The sequence below is a fragment of the Patella vulgata genome, chromosome 3 (genome assembly GCF_932274485.2).
Source record: "Patella vulgata chromosome 3, xgPatVulg1.2, whole genome shotgun sequence".
Taxonomy (NCBI): Eukaryota; Metazoa; Mollusca; class Gastropoda; family Patellidae; genus Patella; species Patella vulgata.
Window position 1 is genome coordinate 28,489,150 of NC_065881.2, and position 24,577 is coordinate 28,513,726.

General features: G+C 35.2%; 1 protein-coding gene and 1 long non-coding RNA gene across 2 annotated transcripts in view; both read right to left on the reverse strand.

The window, feature by feature from the left end:
- Positions 1–24,577, reverse strand: part of LOC130012155 (AFG3-like protein 2) — a 291,436-nt gene that overhangs the window by 69,874 nt on the left and 196,985 nt on the right. Inside the window, exon 11 of the mRNA XM_056099481.1 lies at positions 6,297–6,491. Within this exon, the coding sequence (XP_055955456.1) occupies positions 6,297–6,491 (195 nt within the window). The remainder of the gene's footprint in view (positions 1–6,296; positions 6,492–24,577) is intronic.
- On the reverse strand, positions 10,936–12,657 carry LOC126816936 (uncharacterized). Its single transcript, XR_007678678.2, has 3 exons — positions 12,528–12,657; positions 11,982–12,074; positions 10,936–11,670 (listed from the first exon to the last, which is right to left on the reverse strand). It is a non-coding gene; the product is annotated as an uncharacterized LOC126816936 (long non-coding RNA).

A 24,577-nucleotide genomic window follows, 5' to 3' on the forward strand; every position in this document is an offset into this window, starting at 1 on the left:
TTTCCATTTTAAATTTAGGAATGAAGTGTTCTTCATGAATCTTCGTTTTCGGTTCCTCTTCTTTCTTCTTGGATGGATTTGTCTTCTGTTTGACCTCTACAGGTTTGGTAGATCTGACTACTTTTGCTTCTCTCTCCTTGTTCTTTACTTGCTGGGTTGCCTCCCTAAAGGTAAGTTTATCTTTGCTTTGCAGACGTAGGGCTGCTTTGGTCGCTTGTATTCTTGGGCATTGCGATGAGTTGGCTGCGTGGCTGCCCTTGCAGTTTGAGCAGTTAATTTTGCTACCCACCCTACACTCAGCCACCACGTGTTCTCCTCCGCATTGGGCGCATACCGTTTTTCCCTTACAGTACTTTACCGTATGTCCTAGTTTCTGGCAGTTAGCGCACTGCCTCACCCTCTGAACATAGGGGTGGGTACGGCGGTTGAGGTACACGATTTTAAGGGCCTCAGGTGCAGTACCTTTCTTGAAGGATAGGGCGACGCTTCCCTGATCCTTCCCCTGGGCCACATTAAACCGATATACCTCGGTAGCATGGTACCCCCTCTCTGTAAGATCTTCCAGAATTTCCTCCCCGGTATATTCGGCCGGTATCCCATGAACAACCACCTTATCAATAGACAAATTGATCGGTTCGGACACCGCTACGGTCATACCGAGAAGTAGGTTCTGACCCAGCGCTAGGTCCATGTCAGACCTACTTTTTAGGGCAAGTCTAACATGTCCCGACACTGTGATCTTTATGTCGGGTATGTTGATAATACCCCACTTATTCTTCAATTCCTTCCCCACGTCCGTAAGTTTGGCTCCTTGGAAGCTTACCTTCCAGTGACCTCACAAGTACGACGTGGGTCTGTTCTTCTCTCCTTTTTGTCGCAGGAAAGAACTTTAATGCAAGGCTGCTTTTAAAAGCGTCAGCCAGTGACATGGGTGAGCTAGCCTCTGTCGCCATCGTTCTTATGCTGCCGAAAAGTAAAATCGAAAACAAAAGGAGTGACTGAACAGTGTTGGTTAAGGATGTATTCTGTCGTTAATTAATGACGTAAGCTGATATAACTGTTGTTACCCCTTTCCACAAAGAAGCGCTAGTCAATCAGTGTAATTAATACTAATTAACTATGGGTTCCTATTGCTTGTATGGGTGTACTTAATAGTTATCAGGCTTATTAGCTATAGAAATAAATTAGCTTGTTATTGTTTTAAGAAGCTGTGAAATGATTAAATAGATACAGAATAGAGAAAAATAGAAATAATTAAATAAATAAATAAAGATAGGAAGGTGGTATATAGAGTTGAAAAAAGGGGCAAAAAGAAGAAGTAACAAAAAAATAGATTAGATTAGCAGTGGAGAAATATGAAATAGAAGAAAAATGTAAGAAAATTAGCTTATATCTAATATATCGAAATAAGGTAAAAATAATATCCTAACAATATCCTAATAATAAAGCACTGAGGAAGGAAGTAAGGAAAAGAAAATTAAGTAAATTAACGAAAATAAAGTAAAATAAAATAAGATAAATTAAGAATGCAAAATATAAAGAAAATAAACCTTATACCTTGTGAAGGTATAAAAATAAAAACAAAGACAAACTTAAATCTATTTTTGGACTAGATGATCTTTGTAGTATCTAGTGGTCTTTCTGGGTTTGAGAAGTCTTTTTGGAGTCTTAGCTAGGCTACTTTATCTGAGATAAATTTAGTCGATAGCTTTGGAGCTCTGGTGCATTAGGTGTTATCAGTACGAGTACTGAATCCTGTATTTGTTTCTGTGTAAATTATATATAGTGCAGTCCCTCTGCACTTACTATAAGAGTAGAGTTTTTAACCTTTCGTACTGTAGAATGTTCTCGTCGGGTTTCGCTCCTGTTTACTTACTACACATTTTTCATCATCATTATCATGATTATTTATTTATTTATATTTATCTGGGAGGAATTTTGACTAATGTGACTTCAAATCTTACTCATAAGGGTAACCAACCTAATAATTCAATTGATTCGAATAAAATTGTGAATTTTGTAGTCTGTCTTTTGGTGCTTGTAACTATAGACAGTGTTAATTATGTACTGATTACAATGAAGCCCATACATTTGGTAGCTCCGTTACTGGTAGATGCTACCATATTTCTACAGATCAAAACCTTAATTGTAATACACAAAATATAGTATATTTATTGACCTGCAATTACTGCAGATTACAGTATGTTGGGGAAACCAGTAAATCTTGTAAAACAAGGTTTAATAATCATAGATCTGCAGGAAATTCTGAAAATGCACACAAACTATATCAACATTTTAAACAAAATCCCTGTAAGGATTTTGGATACAGAATACAAATAATTGAAAAACTTCCCGGTTCAGGACACCTCACTAATGGCAAACTTGATCCTGCTGTTACACAAAAAATAACTCTCACAGAGGAAACTTGGATAATAAAATTACAGACCATTTTCCCTTATTAGTCCTGGGGCTGAGGGGGGTCCTGTGTGCAATCATATGTCCCCTAATTTTGACTCTTGATCCCTGTAGGGTACCCATAGAAGAATTGAAAAAAACTTGGGTAGACATTCCAGGGCAGAAAGGTGTAATTCAAGATGGCATCCAAGATGGTCGCCGTACCCATATACCCGATATAACTCCATCTGGATTTGTCCTTAAGTGATGAATTTGGTGTCTTTACCTAGGTTTTGGGGGTTGATCAGGATACTGGTTTTATTCAACCAAATTGTCAGAAGGATTTGTCTGACTATGTGCCAAAGTTCAGCGAGTCCATTCGTTGCCAACACCCACACAGTCGATAAAAAATTTGCCAGATGAAGTGTCTTTGAAATCTAACTGTGTGAATGTGCCACTCGCTCCTGTCCTTGTAGAGAAAGTAATGTCCGCTGCTGCATATTCTGTAAATGCCAGGCAAACAGTCAGTGCAACCAATGCAAAAACCCTAATGGTGGTATTTTGAGAAATTGACAGAGTAGGTGTAGTTCATAAAAAAATGATAGTCAGAAAAATGATCCTAACTGTACAACTTATTTAAGGTGAACATTTGTATATTTGTGAATATTGTGTACGGCATTGTTCAAGATAACAACACTTGTCAAAATGCAATAGTTTATCTCTAGATGTTAATAAAGTATCCAATCTCTGTCACATAGACAAATCCTTCTGACAATTTGGTTGAGTAAAACCAGTATCCTGATCAACTGGCTGCCCTATACTGAAATTAACAATGATAAATTGTTCTTCCGGCAGAGTGAATGGTCTGCGTGAAATCCCTGACCTCTAAAACCCTAGAAAAGACACCAAGTTTATTCTCCTCGCTCAATTATGCACCTTGACAGGCTAGCCGAAAGGGCGTGGCGGCCATTTTGGCGGCCATCTTGGAATTCACCATTACCCGCTACTTTTTTCACCCTGAAAATGATTTCAATGGATTCCTTGATCCCCAAAACCTCGGTAAAGACACCAAATTCATCACTTTAGGATAAATCCAGATGGAGTTATATCGGGTATAAGGGTACAGCGACCATTTTGGACGCCATCTTGAATTACACCTTTCTGCCCCAAAACTGGAATGTCTACCCAAGTTTTTTTCAATCTCCTATGGGTACCCTACAGGGATTAAGAGTCAAAATTAGGGGACATATGATTGCACACAGGACCCCCCTCAGCCCCCGGACTATATAGTCTCAATGATATATTTAAAAATATCGATTATAACAACCGTGATGAAAACTCTTTGATTACAAGAAATTGTTACTATTCTATTTGTGGGTTTATATGTGAAAGGATAACATCAGGAAAGGCTTTAACAATATTTATTCATCGGCATGGCGGAACTGTACATCTCAATATCAACTGCGCATGTCTATACAACTTTTACCTACAGCTATCACAAAGTATGGAAACACATTAATGACATAATGAATCGACAAACACCACAGTTACAAATAACTTGATCATAATTTTCAAAATAAAAAAAGTTCTGTAAAAAAATTGAAATTTCATAAAGACCCGGAAAGTATTTTGAATGAATTGTATACTGTATACTGTATGCTAATGCCATACTTCTCATAAATTGTCCTGTGCAACTTGTGTACTCAACCTAGCCCAATAAATTGTACACACTTTGAAAAAATCAACAGGTAAGAAACTTGGTGTCCTCATACAGGATATCATCTATTCTAATCAACTTAAACATGCATTATGCAAGAGCAAAATCTGCTTATTACAAGTCTTTCTTTAGGTCTGAAATGTTATCTAAATTATCAATTAGACATTTATTAACTTATCCAGACCATAATAAACTCTCGATGTCAAGGCTAGCCTTTGATGTTGGATGGATTAGATTCCTATATGCCATTGATAATTAAATCAGAAAAAAGTGGATAATCGAGACTATGCTGTTTATATTAATGATTTTAGTAATGATGACCGAGACTATGCAAAAATTTCACCTGCTTCTTTCTCGGCTCATAGTGGATCAATTTGACTGAAATTTCCAGCAAATTAGCTTTACACTATCTAGTTTTTAACTATTATAGCGAGAACTGCCATCTCTTTATCTTATCTTCCATAATGTATCTTTAATGAACGCTTTCTTCCTCAATATTATGATGTTATAACCGATTTGATAAATAGTAAATTTTCACCTAAACATTCAATACAGCCTCATAAAGAGCATAAGAAAAAACCGGATGTGTTAGGTAAAATCCTTTTTACAGATCAACATATACAAGACATTGGATTGAATAGAATCTTTAGAGACCGATCAGTAATTAAATCTATACCAGATACCATTCCTACAGTCGTATACAAATTTTTACCTCCAATTCGTAATAAAATATTTAACTACCATAAATAAAATAAAACAAGTTTCATGACCATATACTGACAGAAAACTTCGATATTGTTGAAGATAAAAATCTTAAAAACCTTTTTCGCTTCGGAACACAATTTCGAGAACAACCAAGTAAAACTAATTTCAAAAAGTTACATAATAATCTAAAATCTCAAATCAGGAAATGCATAGTAGCCTGTTCTGATAAATTACGTGCACCTTTAAAATCTTTTGGAGAATGGAAAAACATTGTTTTTGATCTCTTGTCTAAGAGAATCAAATATATAAAACTTAACCCAAGACACCAGCCACCTGTCGATAAGGCCAGCAATAATATTGCTTCACGAAATTCAAAGTCAACTGACATTCCGGTCGAACGTTTTTTTAAATTAGATAATCAGACTAAAAGCTAAAAATGCAATTTTTCATACTATCAGGGGCCATAATTCAGGCAATAATATGCTTGAATATCGAAAGGAACCAAGATCTTTGGGTTATAAACATACATTTCAAGTTTCATCAAAATCAGATGAAAAATGCGATTTCTAGAGTGTACACAAGCTAAAAACGTAACTGTTCGTACAATCAGGGACCATAGTCTATGTTATGATCTGATACATGCCAATATTGAAAGGATCCAAGATCTTTGGGAGATAGACCTATATTTAAAGTTTCGTCAAAATCGGATAAAAACTGTGACCTGTACAGTGTCCACAAACAGACAGGGGCGACAGCATAATATGTCCACATGAAAATGTGGGCGTATAAAAAGAACCCGTTTAAAAATATAGCCTCTATCAATCTGATTAAAACACAGATTCTTTTTCGTATCGTTTTTTATAGTTCAAAATTTTGTTTTACTTGTCTTAACAACACATGCGTTCTAGTTGAGGTGAGCAATAATTAGCCAATGAAACGGTCTGTTACGGTTCTTGGCGTGATCTGCATGGAACTGTGGGTAAACCACGAGAAACGTCAACGCCAATTGATTAATCAATGTCTGACGTCATAGAGTCAAAAGCCGCTCATATGACCCCTGACGCAACCTCCAAGTACAACAGGTCAGATCTTCATGTGGCCATCAAAAGTATAAAAATACGAAACGAAATATAGATCTGTATTTTAATCAGATTGAGCCTCTATCGCATTCACAAGATTTTCAGCAAAGGGGGATAACTCTGGAACCTAAAGTTGCGGAATGATGAATATGATAGGGTCCATCCTCTCTTGACCACTATGCTTCGCACCACATTTGAAGTCAACTTTGGCCTCTACAGCGTCCACAGGCAATTGAGGACTTACAGACAATATGGGTGTATAAAGACTATAACCTCTTTAGAATTCACAAGCCAATTGTTGACAGACCAACAGACAGTGTGAAAACATAATATGCCTACACTGAAATGTGGCCAAATAAAAAAAGAAAATCAATGTCCAATAAGAACATATCAGTAATTACCTTTTCTACCTCTGATTTATGTGTGGTAAGCAGATCCAGTGTTCTAATATAAGCATCTTTTACCATAAGCCGAACTTCTTCATCTATAAGTTGTGCTGTTTGCTCACTGTAAGGTTTATCAAACACCATTTCTCCTGATTGTGGCATTTCAAAAGAGAGATTTCCAACTCGTTCATTCATACCAAAATGTACAACCTATCATATTAATAAATGTTTGAAAAGATAGGTTGCCAGGCAACGAATCACATTCCCACAACAGCTAAGTCGTCTGTCGCATATTTGTTCTTTTCTCGGTAATGAAACATTTACAATATACTAAAATCTGATTAAGAGTAACAACCCATTAAACATACATTATGCAAGAGCTAAATCTGTCTATTGCAGGTCTTTCTTTAGGCCTGAAATGTTATCTAAATTATTAATTAGACATTAATTAACTTATCCAGACCATAATCAACTCTAGATGGCATCGCTAGCCTGCGATCTTAAGTGGATTCTGATCCGATTTACTGCATAACTTTCCTTCTCGATTAAACGATTAAATGGATAATCGAGACTATGCTGTTTAACGTACTGACTTTAGTAATGATGACCGAGGCTAGGCAGAAATTTTATTCGCTTAGTTCTCGGTTCATAGTGGATCAATTTGAATGAAATTTTCAGCAAATTGCCTTTTACGTTATCTAGTTTTTAATTATTATAGTGAGAACTGCCAACTCGTTATCGAATCTTCCATAATGTATCTTTAAGGAATTATCAGAAATCAGAATTTGTTTGACTTCTAGATCTGCACCATCCTAACATTTAGTATACAAAACATTCAATATCAAAGACCTTAAACTCTGTGTATACATTTAAAGTCAATCGAATGATAACTTTGGCCTGTAGATAGAATCCACACAATTTTTTGAAGTAATCAAGGGCTATGACTCTGGCAGTATTTATTGAAATTCAATAGAAGTATTCGTCTCATGACCGTAACCATGGTGTATAAATTTAAAATCAATTGAATGATAACTTTGGTAGGTAGTGTATTCACAAGATTTTTCGAAGTAATCAAGGACCATAACTCTGGCAGTACCAGAAATCCTTGAAAATCGATAAGTTTCTGTGTCTCATGACCTTAAAGTAACACCATTTATCAATTTAATGGCAATCAGATACTAACTTTAGCATCTATAGCACGGGGGCGACGACAATATACGACCACATTTCAGTGTGGGCGTATAAAAATATCAATAAATATAGTTACAAGCAGATTGATTGTCAACCTTTCTGCCAATTCCAGTTATTGTTTTTGTTAAGATTATTTTTTTTTTATTATTAGGCTTTCAGACTTTCGTCTGAAAGACTATTGTTGTTACTAAAATTATTAGGGTTTCACACTGCGTTGCTTGTGTGAAACACTATTGTTTTTGTTTGGATTATTATTTTTATTAAGCTTTCATATAACATATGAAAAGCTTATTGTTTCTGTTCGATTATTATTATTTTTTTGTGTGTGTGTTTTCTGCAAATCGGATTTCTCAGAAGAATCTAACCATAGGATCTTTCTGAAACTTTGACGTACCCCCCCCCCCACCCAAAAAATGGGTGGTGAGTATTGATTAAAAATATTTTCAAAATGTTTTCCGAATTCCAAATCACAGAATTTTACGAACAAAAAAACTAACAATGCATAGTCGTAACTTTGTGTTTTTTTTACCTGTTTTACTAATTTTTTTTTCTTTGAGTACCTTGACGAAATTCATTTTCACCTGCAATTTCCAATTTTCGATTATGATATTTCGTGTGTGTGTTTTTGCAAATCGGATTTCTCAGAATCTAACCACAGGATTTTTCTGAAACATTGACCTACTCCCTCAGCCCCCCCCCCCCAAAAAAAAAGACCAGCGGCTGCCAGGAATGATATGCCCACATTTTGCAAGAGATGGATAGCGATTAAGCTAAAAACAAACAGGATTTTTTGTACAATCAGGGGCAATAATCCAGAAAGTTATGGTCTGAAATGCGCAAATATCAAAAAGGACTGAGATCTTTGGGATATAAAGATATGTTTTAAGTTTCACCAGAATCGGATAGAAATTGTGACCTCTTAAGGGACAGCAACCTTCGTATTGCATACTTTTGACACAATTTGCGTACAAAGAGCGGCCATTTTCTTGGGCAGTTTCATTTCGATTTTCCCGAAATTCGAATTCAACCTTAATATGGTACAATTGTGAAATATTTAAATGGTTTTTAAAATCGGAAAAATAATTTGTGACTTCTATAGAATCCGCAAGCTAAGAATGCCATTTTTCGAACAATCAGGGGCCATAATCCAGTCAGTTATGTTCGGGTATCTGCGATTATCAACAAGTCCCAAGACCTTAGTGTGTAATGGTGATATATTCACACATTTTTTTTAAATCAGATAAAAATTGTGACCTCTACAGGAACCACAAGCTAAAAACGTGATTTTTTGTTCAATCAAGAGCCATAGTTCAGGAAGTTACGATCCGATATGCACGGATATCGAAAGCAACTAAGATCTTTGAGTTATAAACTTACATTTCAAGTTTTATCAAAATCAGAAGAAAATTGTGACTTCTAGACGGTCCACCCACAACATTGATATACCATATTTTTACTCTTAAAGGGCCAATAACACTCTTGTTGTAACTGAATAATATGTCCAAATCTTCATTCTGGTCAACAAATTGTACTATTATACACTATCCCAATTCATTAGTGGTATATACATGATCTCATCAATGGTATTTAAAAAAAATGGAAAAATTCTGTTGGGTGGATGGTGTTCTCACAAATTTCACTATCCGAGAGACTGGTAAAACATGCCACAAAGTGGAAAAGGGGGAATCCCATTGTTGCGCATGTGCAATGTGTCAAATACGCTTAAGCTTTTCGCTGTATAATATTTATAGCTGACAGTTTTAGAAGGATAGGACTTGAACTGCTACGATCCATGCTAAACAATGAATCAATTTTTCCCGGTAAGTTTATATTCATTACGATTTTTTACTTATGCTCTCATGGCTTCAAAGTCAGGAACGAATTGCAAAGTGAATGATCGGAATTTAGATTGAAATTGAATGATTGTGATTTTGTAATGGTAGGCCTACTTCGACTAAATTATTATCAGTCACTCGACTCACTGCATGGCTTCACTTGGTTTGGTTACCAGTACCTAATTGATGGATCTAACAGACAGATTATCTTTAAAATTTGATAATTGGTTCATTCTTAGCTTTGATTAGACCGATATGGCTTCATCCACCTGCATTTTTTAAATTGATAATGAGTGATCATATCATAGAAGCTGATTATTTTGAACTTCTTGAAGTTGCAACATGGTTTCACCCTCAAAATATATAAATAATATCAAATTAAATAAATCATTCATCAGATTTGTTTCTGCACTTCTGAACTTGATAATTATTATGATTGACAGTGTCCTATGTGTGTACTAAATTCATTGGTGCCAATGAAGAAGCAGTTACTTGTGATTCTTGTGGTAAATGGACACATAGGATAGGACATGTAGAACAGGTCCGACAAATTTCTTGTGCGCAATTAGGCAATTTTCTATGAGTTATGAAAACCCTTTTTTTATTCACTTTGCATTTTGGTTTTACAGGTATTTCGAAAGCTGTCTATTTGAGGTCAGTCAAAACCCACTGTCTCTACTTAACCAACTATGCCAGAAGCAACTCATGCTGCCCAGCCTTCAACATCATCAGCATCATCTACATCAAGGACAATTAGATCTTAACAGAAGCTGCAATTACATGTAATGTCATCCGAAACCACCCCACCGCGACCAAAGAGAGGGAAAAGACAAAAAGAGAAAACTGAGTCAACAAGGGAGAGAGTCGAAAGACTCAAAAAAGAATAAACTGAGGGACTCAAGGTAAGAAAAAAAGCTTTTTATAATAGTTGTAAAATATATACACAGAAACAGCAAGCAAGAATATTTATGAAAACAAATATAAAGAAATATTTTTTAAGCTCACAATGGATTATTATTCACACACTTTCTTGTAATTATATAACAAATATATATATGATCATTTCTGGTAATAATTATATCAAATATTTACACAGTATATGAGCCCAGAGATAATTATTTACAAATTGCAAACATAATTTTCAAACAATTTCAGAAGCTGAAAAAATGCCTGCAGTTTTATTTGACATTTCTGAAGAACTAAAAAACTAACAGCCAATCGAACCCCCATATCCAGCCTCAACTGTGCCAGATTGGTGTTCCTATGACAGATGTGGAGATATGCCAACAGATATTGAGAAGTTATGTTGCGGTACCAGATCAAAGAATTGTATTTCATTGCGACCGGTAAGTGATTTTTTTCTGTAATAATATCCTTTGATATATTTCATCCACAAAAATTAATGTCATTGGCCTGGGTAGTACCGGCAGCAGGAAGTTCGGCAGCCTTCATTTCAGTCACTTCAAATTGACTTGTTTAAACATACATATAATGCAAGAGCTAAATATGCCTATTGTAGGTCTTTCTTTAGGCCTGAAATGATATATCAACTATTAATTAGACATTAATTAACGTATCCAGACCATATCAACTCTCGATGTCAACATTAGCCTGTGATATTTGTTGGATTATGATACGATTTGCTGCATAACTTTCCTTCTCGATTTAATGATTAAATGGATAATCTAGACTATGATTTTTGTCGTACCGACTTTAGTAATGATAACCAAGGCTATGCGGAACTTTCGATCACTTATTTCTCGGTTCATAGTGGATCAATTTGACAGATATTTTCAGCAAATTGCCTTTACATTATCTAGTTTTTAACTATTATAGTGCGAACTGCCAACTCGTTATCTAATCTCGCATAATGTATCTTTAATTTAATTTTTTCAGAAGTTTGAACAGTATTGTTTAGAGCCACGAGTTCTGGATCTTGCCAATGTATATAGAAACGGTGTACTAGCAATTGATATGGACGAAGACATTAATCGAAGGAGAAGACATGCAGCCTACAGACAATTTGTTATGAAGCCATTAATCGAAGGAGAAGACATGCAGCCTACAGACAATTTGTTATGTGATGCAACGGACGTCTTGGTACAGGGAATGGAGTAGTAGTATCCTCCTGTTATGTTCTGAAAATAGGATTATCGTTTCAAGACAGAAATGGACAGTACATGGGTTTTAATCCAATGCGATTATTATGAAAATACTTCCATTAAAATCTGGTTTTCTGTTTCTTGGCGGTCTCTGAAGTTGTTTCTACCTGGGGTTTTGCAACTGTGCCTGCAATTTTTCAAGGGCCATCCTGGTCTAGTGTTCATTTTCGCCTCGCTTTGCCTTTATCATCGAGTCTGGCCCTATAAAGATAGTAAATTCAAGACATCAAAATAGTTCAAGGATGGTTTGGCAATTAATACAAATTCTTGTTTTGTGCGAGACATTTTAAAATTTTACAACACTTAATTGATTCTATAGTAAAAAATGGTAAGGGTTCTTGTATTTTTCAGAAAAAAGTATGTCAGAATAAATCTGCACTTCTGGACAATGCTGTAATTTATAGAGAGATAAATTAGCCTATATATAAGTCGAAGGAATTTATGTACAAAGTATACTACTGTAAAGTTGTAATTTAACTCATCTATCCAATCAAACTTACTATGGTACTTACTTTTCTTGAGTTATATCGTCTTGAAAGGGGCTAATTCCTACAGAGGTTGTAGACATTCCAGGAGGCCTGTTCTTTCCCTTGTCTGTATCAGTACTACAAAAACAAAATTAGTTGTAATAATTGGTACTATCATGTATAAAAGTGTCTGGTAGCTTACCAACAACTAAGATTTTCACAGCGTTGGAAAAATATTGTGACAAAAATTGAGGTGTAGTAATAACAGATATAATGCAAAGTGAACGAAACAATAATTTCACTGAGACAATAATGTCATTGAATAATTCGAAACATTGATAAAATTGTTATTGTTATTACTATATAAATAAAATATTAAAAATTCATATAAAAGTTGTGTTCGTGTTTTTTCATATAATCCTCGTTTTTAAATTTATGGGATGAAACGACTCTATATAAGTGAGATGAAACAATTACCCTATATAAGTGGAATGAAATGACCCATGTAATTTTGGGATGAAACAGCCCAGGGTGATCTACATGTACCATAATTGTCAAAAAAAATTTAATTAGTTGCTGTACAAATATTACCTGCCATGAATGGATGATAGTTCTAAAACATACAGTGCTCCAGCATTTGAAGGCACACAAATTCCGCTATAGCTGAAAAAATAAATACATTCACCGGTCATTCATCAGAAAATCATCTGGTAATATTACTTATTATACAAGATAGTTAAAGAAAACCTTACAATAATTAAATTTAAATTCAGGTTACTAATAAACCATAGCTCATATGAGATACTCAACCATTTAGATTAAAGTACAGTAGCTGAGTCTCTAACCAAATATCATCCAAAGTCTGACACAAATTATTTGTCAATTTAAATCGACATTGATGTTGTGATATTACCAGGAAAAGGTAGGCTTCTGACATCCAATATTTAAGACAAAATGAACATTTTACATGTGTACCATTTGTAACAAGGGACTCGAATAACAGGGCTAGACATATTCCACAAGTCAGGACGGTGACCTCATATTCTTATGTGGAGAGCCTGCGTAATAAATACGCAATAACCAGATGCTACATAGATTGCCATCCCATTGATACCTCTGGAACGTTTCGTCGAACATAACTGATTAGAATTTACAGTAAAAACAGAATTGATTGAATGTAAATTGTAAATCAGTTTATATACATGTACACATATATTACATTATTATATACGTTGTGACCCATTTGTGTCAATTTCTAGGTCCCAAATATTAGCGATTTAAACAATGGTAAAGAAATAGAAACAATATTTCACAACTTTTATAAAATGAAATGGGGTTTAGCGTCCTACTCCGAACTGAGCTAATGAAGACGGGCATACGCAATACAGTGTGCTATGAGGGAAATTTTGCCTGGACAGCGGCACTACAGCCTACTCATATATCTAATTCCAACTGCTAAGGGATCTTTTACGTGCACGCCAATATGTACGCAGGATCTTAGTTTTTCGTCCCCTCAAATGACTAGACAGCTGTCCTGCATCACTGGAAAGGGGGATCGAACCACGCCGGAAAATCTGGATGGACTTTCTCAGCAAATGCAAGGATCGTACACCCGACCTCCAGGGTAGTGAGCCAGCGTCTTACCCACCGTGATCCCCACATGCACATGTTTTATAAAGACATTATAATATTTATAAACAGTAATATTTTTCAAAATTTTTCCCAATGGCCAATAATAAGCTGAATATAGATTCTCATGATAATATTTTTTTTGCAAATTAGGCCTACCTGTCCAATAACAGCTTTGCCATTTCTTGATGAGTCTCTATTTTCAGTTTCTCCTTCAATTCCTCCCACGGTTAATTTATAATTAGACTTGTCAATTGAAGGAAAAAATCACACTCGCGTCAAGAACAATAGATAGAGATCTAGCTGATTGACACCTCTATATACAATTCAGGCAAATTAGACCTAAGACTAAGGGTGTGACGACTAAGCAAAACTTGAACTGGTTAGTCGGCGGCTAAAAAACCGAACCGATTCGATTTAGTCGGTAATGAAAACTAACTGAAAAATATTAGTCTTCCATAGTCTACAATACACGCTAATATACTGGCCTTTATATACGGAGCTTAAAACTGTAATGGCGACATACATACAGTTCTATGTTTTATGTGTCCAGTACATTAAAAAATTTGGTTTTGTTTGTACTATGTAGTTTGTTCAAATCTCCTGTTTAATCTTTTTAATAAAAGTAATAAATACAACATATAAAAAACTTCAAACAATGACGTATTGATCAATAATATTAGTGATAAACCGACGAGAAAGTGTATCAGCTCAGTGCGCATGCCTATTGACCTAACCTGGAGGATTGCTTGTTTCTGATTGGGCACTTCAACCATTGACCTTAGCGACCGACCAATCAAATAACGTATTCTTAAAATAACTTCATTAGGTATGCAAAAACACACTCGCTTGTAATCGCGAGAATATCCACGACCGATTACGGAATATAGTATACTGTCTCGTTATTATTATTGTCGACCATTTATCAATGATGTAGCTTATTGCTTATTCGCCCCCATAATTGTCGATCGTTAATACATGTATCTTTTTAAAAAAAAACATGTTATAATATTCGGGCGACTGGTTTATATCATGCTGTATTTTTTAGATGACTATTGATTTCCCGAAACTTGAACCGGTTTGTAGGTAAAACCGAACCGACTCCGACTAAACCGACTAATCGTCACACCCTTACCTAAGACGGACTTTCTACAATGTTATTAATCAGTTTGAATTAATTGTGTGGTAATCCAAGTCATATTAATACCCATTTCCTTTCACATTCCCGCTAACATTACGTATTTATTTATTTGCGACAATAAAAATTGCCACACAGGAGGATATCCCGCTTATGACATCATGGAAAGCTATTTTTAGAACAGGAACTCAATCAAATCTGGAGCTTATTACCTCCCTGGATAGAAATGGCTCTCAGATTATTTGAAAAGCTTTACATTTCAATCATTAGAATTTATGACGTTATTTTCCATCCGTCACATTTTTGATAACATTATTTTCCATCCGTCACATTTTTGATAACGTTATTTTCCATCCATTTATTGATAACGTTACTACATTTCCATCCAATATAACGAACAAAACCCAGCATTTATTTTGATGAAAGCTTGGTAACAGATTATTTTGTTATTTGTTTGTTTAATACATTCGCAGATTGAATAACCAGCGGCTGCCAGGCAGAATACGCCCACATTTTCGAGAGATGGATAGAGAACAAGCTAAGAAGAAAGTGCTTTTTCCTACAATCAAGGGCCATAATTCATGAAATTATAATTCGATATGCGCAAATATCGAAAGGAACCAAGATCTTTGGGTTATAAACTTACATTTCAAGTTTCAACAAAATCAGATAAGAGTTGTGACCTCTATAGGGTCCAAAACCTTGATATACCATATTTTTCCGCTATTTGAGAACGAACGGCGGCCATTTTGGACCGATTTTCACGAAATTCGAACTCCGTTGTCCTTAGTGTGTAACGGTGATATAATAATATGTTTTTTTAAATCGGATAAAAATTATGACCTCTATAGGGTCCACAAGCTAAAAACAGGATTTTTCGTACAATCAGGGGCCATAATTCAGGAAGCTATGCGAATATATGCGCGAATATCGAAAGGAACTGAGATCTTTGGGTTATAAACCTACATTTCAAGTTTCAACAAAATCGGATAAAAATTGTGAAAATGTGGGTGTATAAAAATTATTCTAAATAATTAAATCAAGAAATTAAATGTTGTAGAGATATAACAGTTGTTATTTTCCATCCGAGTTATGCCAATTGATAATTCATCTATAATTTTAAAAGTAATGGGAATAAACAGTCCATTCAAAGTTATTATAAGGTGGAAATAACATACTATTAACTTAAGCCAACAGTGAGGCTGATGTCCTCCGCTGAAATCCCAAAATAAATAGATGACACACATTAATTAATCGCACATTTATTTTTTTTCAAAAGTATCAAGCAATCAAACTATACACTATAAGTTTCATCCCTCTCTATCAGATAGAATCAAGATTATTTTGTCCCTAAGCATTGACCAATGAAATTGATTAGCTCTGCTTAGCTTCAGCTCAAAATGTTAATCATTGAACTCAGTCAAGACATTCACCTAATGAAATCTACATCAAGTCTAAAAATTCTACCTCAATTAAAAGCAGAGTTGTTATGTTCCAAAGTCTTGACCAATCCAATTGCTTATCGCTCATTAGCCTAAGCAGAGAATTCTCACCATCGATATTAGTCACGGTAATGACTAGGTAATCACTCTCACTTCATTATAACCAAAGTTATCGTGCCTCAAAGCATCAATCAATCAGATTGTAGGGTGACCCATGCACTCTACAGAAATACAGCCCACCGCTGATAGTTCGAGACTACCACTGAAGCCTGTAGTCACACGAATCAATATTAATTTTACGACATTAAAGTTTATGACACATGTCGTAAACAAGTATAATAGTCTTTGCCAAAAGTGCCAATTCACGGGTGGAGAGCGCAATGTCTGATGAAGACAAAATTAACGATTTGTCGGTAAAATTAGACAACATTTTTAGTCAGCTAAGTAAGATAGGGTCTAGTCAAGCGTTGTTCGATCAAAGACTATCGAATTTAGAACGTGGGCATTCCAAGAAGGAAGAATTTAATGACGAAGACGACCGGTACAGAGATGGAATAAGCCGGGATGCGCACGCATACGAAGCAAGCGCCATCGGTCCCACTACAAACACTGACAGTGCAGCCGATATTCAAAGGGAATTCGAGTCGTTAAGAGATTCCCTGAATAAAGTGAAACTTCCCAGTGAGTTAAAAGTATTTGACAATAAAACTGGTATTAGACAGCCTGATCAAAATCATTTATCGTCAATTAGCAAATCAGCCCGATACACCGAAACAGCGTTACGTTGGCTGCACACCATAGACTTAAAAATTAGACCAGTCACTGAAGTTGATTTAAATCATTTATTTGTTCTCTCAGCTCAAATAAATTACTTTCAGTCTGAATACACTGCTTTATTAGTACAGAATACATTTGACAAAGAAACATCAAAGTTGTTCAAAAATTTCGAACGAAATTCATCAACATTTACTCAAGATAGTCTAAATAACTTGAAAACTGCAGCCGAAATATCTGCAGCTAAATACCAGTACAGTCAATCTACTAACCCTGTCAGCTCGAATCGTTATAATAGAGGTTATTATAATAGACGTGATCTACCCCAGCGAGGAAGATTTTTTCGAGGAGGATTTATGAATAATTATCAACGGAGATCAAATGACTCTTATCAGAGATTTCAGTCAACAATTCCAAGTGAAAGGAACACTGATGAAAATTAATATATGTGCCTATGTCCCACAGTTAATATTATTATTTGTTATTGTTTCATGTATTTGATTATTAATGTGTTTTTCAGCTCTGAGAACATCCATATCGGAATGGGTGAAAATTCAGACACATTCAACGGTTCTTAGTTGGATTGAAGATGGTATTGATATACCTTTTGAGTCCACACCTGAGGCATTTGTAGCTAATAATCGCCATTTTTCTAAACATGAACATGATTTTTTAACTAACGAAATCAGTAAACTACTAAATGATGGTGTTCTCGTTGAATGTAAAGAGTCTGTTTCAAAACTGACTTGCATTTCCCCTATTTCATGTGTGCCAAAGAAAAATCACAAACTAAGATTAGTGGTTGATTTAAGACGTTTAAATTCTTATGTTACTCCCAAAAAATTTAAATATGAAGATATTAGGGTCATTAATGATATAGTCAGGCCTAAAGATAATATAATCACTGTTGATATTAAAAATGGTTTTTCACCATGTACCTGTGAGTGAAAGTTCACAGAGGTTCCTTGGTATCTCGTTTGACAGTAGAATTTATAAATGGACAAAATTACCTTTTGGATTATCAGTGTCACCGTATTTCTTTTGTAAAACATTGCGACCGATTATTGCACATTTGAGAGCTTTAGGTTTAAAGGTTTCAGTCTACGTTGACGATTTTATTTTGGCTTCAAATTCTGAAGACATTGAGTGTCATAAACAATTATTACTTTTCCTTTTACAAAGGTTAGGAATTTCTGTGAACTTTGACAAGTCAAGTTTAGAGCCTTCCACGAGGAAGGAATATATTGGTTATGTTATAGACACTAACAATACTGATGGTAATGTTTGGATATTTATTCCTAGAAAAAGAATTACAAAATTACGTCGTTCTATAAATTTAGCTTTAAAGAAAAAATGTGTGACTGCTAGAGAGTTGGCTAGAATAGCCGGACAATGTTTGTCTATGTCACGTGCAATTCTTCCAGGTAAATTGTTATTGAGAAACTTATACTGTCTTCTGCGTGAAAAGTCTTCATGGCAGAATCATCTTAATTTAGATTCAGGAACAATTCAAGATTTAACATGGTGGAATTCCACTCTCGATTCATGGAATGGAACGAAAATAGTACACAATACTATAGACATACAAATGTTGACGGATGCGAGCTCAATAGGATGGGGCGCTGTGTTAGAAGACAAGCAAGCCAGAGGATTGTGGAACCAAGAAATGTCTTTCGAACACTCAAATGTGAGAGAAATGCTAGCGGTGCTACTGGCGTTAAAGTCATTTCAACAACACATTCACGGCAAGGTGGTCCAACTATTGAGCGACAACATCTCAACAATAGCTTACATCAACTATCAAGGTGGAACAAGTGCTCGACTATCTCAAATAGCAACCTCGATTTGGGCCGAAGTTCTCCAAAACAATGTAACATTAACTGCCAAGCACATCTCCGGGTGTCTGAATACACAGTCAGATTTCCTAAGCAGGACAATGTCTCATGCGGACTGGAAGTTGCATCCCATGGTGTTTCAGTATCTGGACAGAATTTGGGGTCCACACACAATAGACAGGTGTGCTTCGTTTTTAAACCATCAAATACCAACATACAACAGTCTTTATTTCGACCCTCAATCCACCGGCATCGATTGTTTAGGTCAACAAAATTGGAAGTACCACAACAACTTTGTAAATCCACCGTTCCAAATAATTCCAAGGATATTGGAAGTAATAATACAACAAAAGGCGACAGCAACTGTGATTGCACCATTGTGGACAGCAAAGCCGTGGTTGCAAATACTAAAACGCCTGTCAATTTCACCTCCAGTAAGGATTCCGAACAGTCAAAATTCATTCATACAATTCGGAAAACTTCCAGAACCACTCAAAAATATGAAGTGGAAGATATTCGCTTGGAGGATATCTGGCAAAAACATCTAAGAACTGAAGGATGGTCTTATCGTGCTTCAAGACAATTTATGACATGTTCGGCTAAATCAACATTTTCTCAATATGAACGGCATGTTAATTTATTTAAGGAATATTGTGGTAACAAATGTATTCCATTTCCTCCAGGTTCACAGGATACTGCAGTGTTTTCAGAATTTTTGTGTTCTGTGACTGACAAAAGTGTTAGACCGGAGTCGGTCCTTAAAATGACATCAGCAGCTTTGTCGTGTTTATATGATGCCTTAGGAGAGCCCAATCCCATGCTTAATATAAAGTTAAAGAAACTTTGCTCAGCTTTAGTTAAATCTGGGACACGTCAACCTGGTAAAAGAACACCAGTCATGCCAATAACTCCATTCATTGAACTATTTGAATCTTGGAAGGATAATAATGAGTTAACTATAAAAGAGTTAAGACTAAAAACTGTAACTTTGATGGCATTGGCCTTTATGGCTCGTCCTTCGGACTTGGCTCCCAGAGCAGCCCACTTTGAAGCATCCGGCAATTATGATGTTCAATTTTCTTTTAGTAGAGATAATGTTGTATTTCATACAGATAAATCGATGTCCGTAAATTTCTTTGGTATAAAGAATGATACAAATAGATCTGGATTCGAAGTTAGAATTCCAGCTGCTACCAATGACAAAGTGGATCCAGTTTCTACTTTAAAAAGTTATATTGATCACACTTCTAGTTTATCACCTAAATCAGGTGCTGTGTTTATTTCCTTAGTTAAACCTTTCAAACCTATCAAATCTGATACAATTAGTCAAATTCTTGCAGAGTCAATTAGTTTAGCCGGTCTTGCTAATTCTGGTTTTACTCCGAAATGTTTTCGACCTACTGCTGCAAATGCTGCCATTAAGTCGGGTTGTGACCCCCAAACTGCTATGCATATTGGTCGCTGGAAGACCCAAGAGGTATTTTATGATCATTATGTCCACCCAATGGCACCGTCTGATTATACGTCCAAAATCTTACAATTTCAGGGTTTGAAATATTAGTGTGTTAAAGATATGTGTTTAACATTTTAATTGCTTACTACTACATGTATGGTACTTTTATGGTTATATCTGCATTGTAAGTCAAATCTCTATAAGGAGGCATTATTTTGTTTTAATAAAAGAATGAAGTGTGACGTAAGTTTGTTTATTTCATTAACTAAACTGTAGTCACACGGATCAATATTAATTTTACGACATTAAAGTTTACGACACATGTCGTAAACAAGTATAATAGTCTTTGCCAAAAGTGCATGTTATTTGAGTTATAGTATATTATGGTATTATTTATTGTATTATTGATGTATTATGTGAATTGGCATTTTGAGTGAAGATAAGGCATTATTTTGTTTTAATAAAAGAATGAAGTGTGACGTAAGTTTGTTTATTTCATTAACGAAAGTGCACATTCGCCGTGTCGAGACCAACTTTCTGACAGTATGATACTATAAATAGCCATGGCACGTGCAATTCTCTACAAATCTATCAACTATTACAGCCGTAAAAAATTTATTGTTGTGTTTTGAATAGCAGTAAAATTAGGCTTCTTGGTTATTACAACAGATTTAGAAATTACGTTCGTTTCATTTTTTAAATCGCTTTATCATTAACTGTACCGTTAAGAGCGACATCTTTTGGTTTAGTACAAATAATATCTCTGAAACACTCGGGTTAGACAGGAACATGATACTAGCAGTAGTTTCATTTTACTTTTACAAGCTTCTTAAAACAATTGTTGAGCTAGCTAATGTGCTTATTTCTAAATTCAATTTCTTGTTCTAGCTTTCTGTTATGTTTCGTAAAAAAGTAGTCTTGATTATCCCGACCTGTCAATCAGACGTAGAATGGTCGATAGACTGGTTAAGCGAGACTAATTTCAAAACAAGGGCACGTAACCTATCTTTTACTCAAAAGTGTCTGGATGTTATGGACGACACTTGGAACCAGTTTTGAGTCTATTATTTATAGATGATTAATGGTCATAGCTTATTAAGTACAACATGAAACGTTTATTTAGTGACTATAATTGTGTGAAACTGATTTGAGGCTTGGCATATATATAAATATTGTGGCGTAATTGTCGAGATATTTGGAGATATTTATTTATGGTGGGTCACCCTACAGATTGCTTATTTCTGCTTACTGTAAGCAGACAATGTTCATCATAGAACTCTATCAAGGCATTCACCTAATGAACGCCTATGGCAAGTGTGAACATTCTAACTCAATTAGAGAGAGAGAGAGAAACGGGGTTTAACATCCACTCGACACAAACTAGGTCATTTCGGGACTAACATATGGTTCAATTTTATTGCCATAATTCGCTTGCGCGTAGGGGTCTTTAGCAATGGGAGGAAACCGGAGGACCCGGAGAAAACCCACGAGGTTGGACAGGCGACCCTACTCCTTGTCACGTACAACCGGGGATTCGAAACCACGCCAGTTGACTCAATGACAGACTTAATGATACAACGCGCACGTGCTAACCACTAAGCCATCCAACCCCCCAACCAGTGATGGGATTTTGCTCGTATATTCCGGACATGTCCGACGCTATTTTCCAAACGTCCTAAATTGTCCGACCAGGAATATGCCCAATCGGACCTCAAGACATGAATTCCAAAATTAATATAGTATACTATAATAGGCTGGATTGATTAGGTAATTAAGTGATCAACGTATTTATCGTTTTATGCCGTCAACACACCTACCTTGATTAACTACTTAATCTGCCTTGATTGGCTGACTTAATTCTTTGTCGGACAATTCATCAATTCAATCCTGAACAGATGTCATTGCTTCTCTTTGTCGAACTATATATCAATCCAATAAACTTAATCTATGTGATTAACCCATGATTTCTCCTTTGTCTCACGTTTTAATCTCCTTGATTTCGGCCGTAGACATTAGTCACATATGTCACGTATCCTAATAGTATATAACACCCCAAATCAATATACATTGCGTCCGATAACTTGTCTGTGATATTTCTTCAGTGGAAGCCGAAGTTAAATAAAACTATATCACACACACGCAAAATAAAAGTACAAATCTCGCGAGACACGTGGAATTAAGAGGTGTAAACGTGCTGAATGTAATAGGTCTGATGTCGGCAGAAAAGATTCTATTTAGATGGCATATTGTCGGATTTATGATCAAATTTTGAATGGGGTTTATGTTTTTAAATAAATAAATAAACACGCTAAGAAATGTTGACGAATATTTCGATTGGAATAACGTAAGTAGTTACAGTAATTGTTTTTAGACAATAGCGCGTGCTTAGAGTCGAATTTTAGCAGTTTACTACGGTTTACTGCCAAATAAATTTCGGGATGTCATTTTTTTTACCTTCCGTATATAAATCGAAACGGAGCATAAGACGAATGCCGGACTTTGCTGAAAAATGTATCGACTTATGACCCAAAAAATACGGTAATTTTGGGGGAATTTGAAACTGGTATGGATGGGCAGTAGTCGGCACGCTTTCATTCTATGGTATTACGATGTCATGTAATTTTTTAGGAATATTATCGACATAAATTTGAATACCGTACGGGAATTAAATATGAAAAATTACGAGGTGCATCTAATTTTTTTTTTTATTACGTATGAATTTGAATATTTTGTTGACATGTGATTCTTAATTGTGGTTTGAAAACGCCTGCTTAAATAACGATAAGAGATATGTCCCTTTATTTTCGGGAAGAAAATGTCCGACAACTAAAATTTTGAAATCCCATCACTGCCCCCAACTCAATTAGAATGAGAGTTATTGTGTTCCAAAGTTTCAACCAATCAAATTGATTATCGCTCTGCTTACCCTGAGCAGAAAATGTTCATTATCAAACTTAGTCAAGGTATTGTTGGAATGAAACTATACACCAAGTTTCATCACTCTCACTTAATTAGAACTAAAGTTATCGTGTCCTAAAGCATCAACTAGGTGGAAAAGGTGATTTTGAGATTATGGTTATACAATTGATTTTATTAGTTTTTCAAGGAGATCTCATCATTCTTCTCCCAAAACTTTTTACAGATTCAAAATCGGATGAAAACTTTTTTTTATGGAGGCTTAAAGTTGCAATTTTTGACTTTTTGTGGAAGAAAGGTATTTCAACACCTTGAAAACGTCATTTTTGGTGTTTTTTGCGATGTCATATTTCATTTCATAGCAAACCTATCAAAAATGTAGATGTAAATTCATGAAATACAACTTTAAGGCTAATTATGTTTCAATTTTCACATTTTTGTAACAATTACCCTGATTTCCCAAGCAATTCCAAAATACATAGGTTTTCTCAAAAATTATATTTTGTCAAAGTGATTTTGGTCAATTTTTTCATCAAAAATTGTCTTGTCCATGTTATATCTGAAATACTGAACCTGGTTGTTATGCATTTTAAAATCAGTAGCTATCAAGTAAGATTAACAGGAAAAAAAAGAGAAAAAATATTCATATGCCTTCTCTCAAGAGAAGGATATATGTTTATTTTTGAACAATTTTCCGCAGGAGCAAATTGCCTATTTTGGGGGCATTTTAAGGACATTAATAAAATAAGAAGGAATGGAGATACATAAGTGAAATTATGTGAACATATCGAAAAGTTTGTGAATTTTTAAAATTACATACTACTAATCCGCCATATATTATCAATTTTGGTTGTCATAGCAACCAAAATGGGAAAAAATGCAATTTTCGACCATTTTCAACGCTATTTACCACAACCCAAAGGGTGATCTCCACATTTTAAAGTAAGCCATTTAAACTATTTGAAACCCATGCAATATCAAATTATACGGATTGTGTAAGTTTGAAAAAAATATGAAAGAATTTGAGTTGCTATAACCACCGTTATTTTTTTTCCAAAAAGCATTAGGCTATTTTCCAATATTTATGACATCAATATTGATAATTGTATTATCTTAAAATCAGAAGCTATCAGGCAAGATTTTAAAAAATAAATAAAATCAAAATATTTTTATGTCTTCTCTCAACAGCAGGAAAGGTGGTTCACTTTTGAAAAACATTGTTGACATTTTGTGTATTTGTCAAGTAATAATGGAGTCTCCATGACGCAGTACTATGGAGCTGAACATTGCGGTAAGAGCAGCTGATTCAATGCTGAAGACATATTCTGAAGAAAAGATTCATCAAGAATTGTACGACCTAGAGCAAATTATAACTCTCTCCGCCAGTTTCGCATTGAGGTGGTTTTAAATCATCCTGATCCTGATAAGGAGATTCAAAGAAGTACTCAGTGACA